The sequence below is a fragment of the Tachysurus vachellii genome, chromosome 10, assembly GCF_030014155.1.
Source record: "Tachysurus vachellii isolate PV-2020 chromosome 10, HZAU_Pvac_v1, whole genome shotgun sequence".
Lineage (NCBI taxonomy): Eukaryota > Metazoa > Chordata > Actinopteri > Siluriformes > Bagridae > Tachysurus > Tachysurus vachellii.
The window spans coordinates 5,468,406-5,474,918 of NC_083469.1; the positions used below are offsets into that span (position 1 = coordinate 5,468,406).

The following is a 6,513-nucleotide window of genomic DNA, read 5'->3' on the forward strand; positions in this document are numbered from 1 at the left end:
TCATAATGATGTAGTCATAACGAACTGTGTGTTGTAATGATGTATTCATAAGAGAATGGTGTGTCATAAGGGAACTGTGTGTCATAATGATGTAGTCATAATCGAACTGTGTTTCATAATGATGTCATAATCAAACGGTGTGTCAATGATGTCATAAGCGAATGGTGTGTCATAATGATGTCATAAGCTAACAGTGTTTCGTAATAATGTAGCCATAAGCAAAGGTATGCCATAATGATATAGACATAAGTGAACGGTGTGTCATAATGATGTAGTCATTAGTGAACGGTGTGTCATAATGATGTAGTCATTAGTGAACTGTGTGTCATAATGATGTAGTCATTAGTGAACTGTGTGTCATAATGATGTAGTCATTAGTGAACGGTGTGTCATAATGATGTAGTCATTAGTGAACTGTGTGTCATAATGATGTAGTCATTAGTGAACTGTGTGTCATAATGATGTAGTCATAATCAAATGGTGTGTCATAATTATGTCATAAGCAAACAGTGTGTCATAATGATGTAGTTGCAAGAGAACTTTGTGTCGTATTGATGTAGTCATAAGAGAACAGTATGTCGTAATGATGTAGTCATAAGAGAACTGTGTGTCGTAATGATGTAGTCATAAGAGAACTGTGTGTCGTAATGATGTAGTCATAAGAGAACAGTATGTCGTAATGATGTCATAAGAGACATGTAGTTTTTGTCACTAATGGGACAGAGACTACATTAGGCAGTACAACTGCAAGTGTTTATAACAGAAGATATAGTGTTGATTTTGTGTGTCTTTGAGCATAGAGATCAGAGACAGTGTTGCCTTTCTTTAATCCGCCTCCCTCTTCATCCTGCGTTTGCATAAACGTCTAGGCACAGTCAGGGTCCGCATGCCCTCTAATTTCTCCCTCTCTTCGCATATTAGCCACATTAGCGTCTCCTCGGGGCTTTGCAGGGGGCAGCCTGCTAATTGCCTGGCTTGTCATTTTAATTGGGCTCTGCCTTCCTCCTTAAAATCAATTACACAATGACGTGGCCTTCAGTGTGCACATGTGCGCGTGTGTGCACATGTGCGTGTGTGCACATGTGCGCATGAATGCGCGTGTGTGTGAATGTGTGTGTGCACGTGTGTGTGATCTTAATAGGAAGGCAAGGTTAAGTATAGTTGTGTCCAGTATAGCTACAACCATTACATTATTAATGTTATGCATGTGTGTTTTTTGTGTGTGTGTGTTTTTTGTGTGTGTTGTGATCTGTTTTCTGTGTGTGTGTGAGAGAAAGAAATGTTCTTTTTGTGTGTGTGTGTGTGCGTGTGTGTGTGTATCCACCTCAGTGAAGCGAGAGTTTGCAGGATCGATTTGTCAAAGCAATTTCTTCAAAGATCTTCTGTCACTTACTCAACACACACACACACACACACACTCACACTCACTCACCTCAGCTTAAGTTTACTTTTAAGACATTAGTTAAGCACTGGTGAACGCACTCCGGCTTTTGCTACTCATTAGACTCCTTACTGTTCTTCAGTTCTGGTGTTTTTTGTTTATTTGTTTGTTTATTTGTTTGTTTATTTGTTTGCTTGTTTATTGATTAAGATCCTTACAGGGGAAGCTTTCACTCTACACAACACTGTTTCAGATATTGAGTTCTAGTGATTCTCTTCAGCACTTTATTCTGTAACTCAGTAATCTGATGAACAGATTCCGGGTTCACAGTCACATAAACATGTGACTGTGGAAGGAATCTCACATTTATGAAGATGAAATCTAGATTTTTAACTTTTATTCTATTATTTTTAAGAAATCCAGAACAACATAAGAGCAGCAGTCTGCTGTAGAATTAATGGGTGTGTAAGTGTTACAGCTGGTGTGTCTGTGTGTGTGTCTGTGTCTGTGTGTGCATTTTTTTTTTTTGTGTGTGTTCACTACAGGTTTGTGTGTGTGTGTCTGTTCACTACCAGTGCGTTTTCACTGAGTGTGTGCATGTATATGTGTGTTCACTTCGATTGTGTGTGTTCACTACAAGTATGTGTGTCCACTATGAGTATGTGTGTTCACTGTGAGTGTGTGCATGTATACTGTATGTGTGTTCACTAGGAGTGTGTGTGTTCACTCCGAGTGTGTTTCTGATGTTTCAGATCTTCTATGTGTGTGTGTTCACTACGAATATGTGTGTCCACTACAAGTACAGTATGTGTGTTCACTACGAGTATCTGTGTTCACTATGAGTGTGTGCGTGTATGTGTGTTCACTACGAGTATGTGTGTTCACTATGAGTGTGTGCGTGTATGTGTGTTCACTACGAGTATGTGTTCACTATGAGTGTGTGCGTGTATGTGTGTTCACTACGAGTATGTGTGTTCACTATGAGTATGTGCGTGTATGTGAGTTCACTACGAGTATGTGTTCACTATGAGTGTGTGCGTGTATGTGTGTTCACTACGAGTATGTGTGTTCACTATGAGTGTGTGCGTGTATGTGTGTTCACTACGAGTATGTGTTCACTATGAGTGTATGTGTGTTTACTACGAGTATGTGTGTTCACTACAAGTGTGTGTGTTCATATGTGTGTTCACTAGGAGTGTTTCTAATGGTTCAGATCTTCTATGTGTCTGTGTATGTGTGTTCACTACGAGTGTGTTCCTGATGTTTCCGATCTTGTGTGTGTGTGTGTGTGTGTGTGTGCGCAAGTGTGTTCCCGATGTTTCAGATCTACAGTGGTGTGAAAAAGTGTTGGCCCCCTTCCTGATTTTATATTTTTTTTGCACGTTTTTTCACACTTTAATGTTTCAGATCATCAATTTTTTTTAAAAATCAGTCACAGATAACACAAATAAACACAACATGCAGTTTATAAATGAAGTTTTTATTATTAAGGAAAAACTAAATCCAAACCTACATGGCCCTGTGTGAAAAAGTGTTTGCCCCCTAAACCTAATAACTGCTTGCTCCACCCTTAGCAGCAAGAACTGAAATCAAGCGTTTGCAATAACTTACAGTGAGTCTGATACAGCGCTGTGGAGGAATTTTGCCCCACTCATCTTTGCAGAATTGTTGTAATTCGGCCCCATTGGAGGGTTTTCGAGCATGAACCACCTTTTTAAGGTCATATCACAGCATCTCAGTAGGATTCAGGTCAGGACTTTGACTAGACCACTCCAAAGTCTTCATTTTGTTTTTCTTCAGCCGTTCAGAGGTGGACTTGCTGGTGTGTTTTGGATCATTGTCCTGCTGCAGAACCCAAGTTCACTTCAGCTTGAGGTCACGAACAGATGGCCACACATTGTCCTTCAGGATTTTTTGGTAGACAGCAGAATTCATGGTTCCATTTATCAAAGCAAGTCTTCCAGGTCCTGAAGCAGCAAAACAGCCCCATGTATGTGTGTGTATATGTGTATATTTATATATATATATATATATATATATATATATATATATATATATGTATTTACACACCATATATGCAGGCCATTTTTGCCCAGTCTCTTTCTTATGGTGGAGTCATGAACACTGACCTTAACTGAGGCAACTGAGGCCTGCAGTTCTTTGGATGTTGTTGTGGGGTCTTTTGTGACATCTTTGATGAGTTGTTGCTGTGCTCTTGGGGTAATTTTGGTCGGCTGGCCACACCTGAGAAGGTTCACCACTGTTCAATGTTTTGTAAGTGATTTCTTGATTGCTAACAGGTGTGGCAGTAATCAGGCCTGGGTGGTGGCTAGAGAAATGAACTCAGGTGTGAAAAACTACAGTTATGTTTTAACAGGGGGGCAAACACTTTTTCACACAGTCCATGTAGGTTTGGATTTTGTTTTTTCTTAATAATAAAAACCTTCATATAAAACCTGCATGTTGTGTTTACTTGTTATCTTTGACTAATATTTCAATTTGTTTTATGATCTGAAACATTAAAGTGTGACAAACATGCAAAAAAATATAAAATCAGGAAGGGGGCCAACACTTTCACACCATTGTATTCACACCATTGTATTTTAGTATGTGTGTGTCCACTAAGAGTGTGTGTTCATTACGAGTGTGTTTCCGATGTTTCAAATCTTTAATTTGTGTGTGTGTGTGTGTGTGTGTGTGTGTGTTGTACAGGTGTACTAAACGGTGCCCAGCTTGGGGCAGGTGAACTCCTGCAGCATCGCCTGCGCTGTGAAGAGGTGGACGCTGCTCTGAGCATTCTGGGTAATATGGACTGGTGCATGATGGGAGCAGACTGCTATCGTGGTCTCATCTCAGTGACTGATCACCTGCTCAGAAAACCACTGAACGAGCAGACAGAAGGTAAGAACATGGGAAGTGTGTGACATGTATCTTCAGGACAAATTAAGTAACTAACAGAATCTTGCAGAAAAATACTGTGACCAACAAACGTCCCCAACAAATGTCCTCTGTAGTCCTGTTTAAACCACTTGTTCATGTCAGAGCCGCTTTAGACAAGCTTGAAAAATGACAAGCAGCTTTTATTTGCACGACTGGTTTGGCGACTGATTTGACGTCTTGGAATAAAATGGTAAAATATCTGGACGATGGAACCGGAAGTCAGTCTGAAAATGTTCACGTCTTTATTGTGTGTGTGTGTGTGTGTGTGTGTGTGTGTGTGTGTGTGTGTACAGCTCAGTTAGAAGCTGCTCTGGGGATGTTCTACTCTCCGTCCAGAGCCTTAACAGACACAGTCATACTGGAGTATCGAGGCCCCATCATCCCGTATGCACGGCGATTCTTCCATCACCTGCTCAGGTATACACACACACACATACACACACACATACACGCATACAGACACACTGTACACACATACACACACACACACATACACACACACATACATACACACACACACACACACACACATACACACACATACACACACACACATACACATACACACATACACACACATAACATACACACACATACACACACACACACACAAACACACACAAGCACACACCTCTACACCCTCATACACCAAGGCCACCTCCTGAGATCCTGCTCTTTTGATCGTCTGTCCTTTTCTTGGTTTTTATTTTTAATCACATTTTCCACAAGAAGTGTTCACGCCGTGTAAGTATGCACACACACACACTCACACACACACACATCCTTAATTCTAATGAATTGTGAATACACCCTTAGAAAGGGGCCACTCTTTAATTTACTACTCAAATTTGGTGCATTGAATTTGTTCATGTATAGACGAGACAAATAAAAGGAACATTTGCGGCTGTGTGTGTGTGTGTGTGTGTGTGTGTGTGTTTGTGTGTGTGTATGTGTGTGTATGAAATGTCCAGGCTGAGCGGAAAAGCAGCTCATGAGGTCTTATCTGCTGATGTGATGGTGTATGTAGAGTAGATGCACTTGTCGATGAAGCCTCAGAGTCTTTTGGCTTTTAATCCTGGGACGTGGCAATACCACACTGTCCAATATGATATTGTGGCCTTGAACGTTTTTCTTGCTATTGTCACCTCAGGCTTCTAATTAGAGATAGATGTTAGAGATCAATAGTAATTTACTTTTAAACTTTTACATTTTTATTCTGTTTCTATTGAATTGTTAAAACACTACACAAATAAATGGAACTCAATAAAGTTTTTCACACAGGATTAGTGAGAGAGACAGCAGGTGAACACGTGGTAGCTCCAAACTAAACCTACTTCTCACTCTATAACTTCCTTTTTATTTAGAAATGGGGCATGTTACAGGAGGCCCCCTAGCTGCTGGGATGAGCATAGCACCCAAAATACAACACATTGAACATTGTGACAGGCTGTGTGTGTGTGTGAGAGTGTGTGTGTGTGTGAGAGTGTGTGTGTGTGTGTGTGTGAGAGTGTGTGTGTGTGAGAGTGTGTGTGTGTGAGAGTGTGTGTGTGTGAGAGTGTGTGTGTGTGGGAGAGTGTGTGTGTGTGGGAGAGTGTGTGTGTGTGTGAGAGTGTGTGTGTGTGAGAGTGTGTGTGTGTGAGAGTGTGTGTGTGTGTGTGTGGGAGAGTGTGTGTGTGTGGGAGAGTGTGTGTGTGGGAGAGTGTGTGTGTGGGAGAGAGTGTGTGTGAGAGAGTGTGTGTGGGAGTGAGTAAGTGAAGTGAGTGAGTGCATGTGTGAGAGAGTGCGTGTGTGAGAGAGTGCGTGTGTGAGAGAGTGCGTGTGTGAGAGAGTGCGTGTGAGAGAGTACTTGTGTGAGAGAGTGCGTGTGTGAGAGAGTGCGTGTGTGAGAGAGTGCGTGTGGGAGAGAGTGCGTGTGGGAGAGAGTGCGTGTGGGAGAGAGTGCGTGTGGGAGAGAGTGCGTGTGGGAGAGAGTAAGTGAAGTGAGTGAGTAAGTGAAGTGAGTGAGTAAGTGAGCGTGTGAGTGTGTGTGAGAGTGAGTGAGTGAGTGTGTGTGAGTGTGTGTGTGAGCGTGTGATGGGTGGGGCATATTTATATATTTGGCTTCATGTGTCCCATCAAAGGGAAGCATCACTGCAGATTAATAATAGTATAATAGTTCCTTTCTATTGTGATGGGTGTGGTCTCAGAGCATG

The 6,513-nt window shown here is 41.6% G+C and overlaps 1 protein-coding gene across 1 annotated transcript in view; it reads left to right on the top strand.

The window, feature by feature from the left end:
* Positions 1-6,513, top strand: part of wdpcp (WD repeat containing planar cell polarity effector) — a 98,173-nt gene that overhangs the window by 70,130 nt on the left and 21,530 nt on the right. The window contains exons 12-13 of the mRNA XM_060879494.1: positions 4,094-4,282; positions 4,615-4,738. Of these exons, the coding sequence (XP_060735477.1) occupies positions 4,094-4,282; positions 4,615-4,738 (313 nt within the window). The remainder of the gene's footprint in view (positions 1-4,093; positions 4,283-4,614; positions 4,739-6,513) is intronic.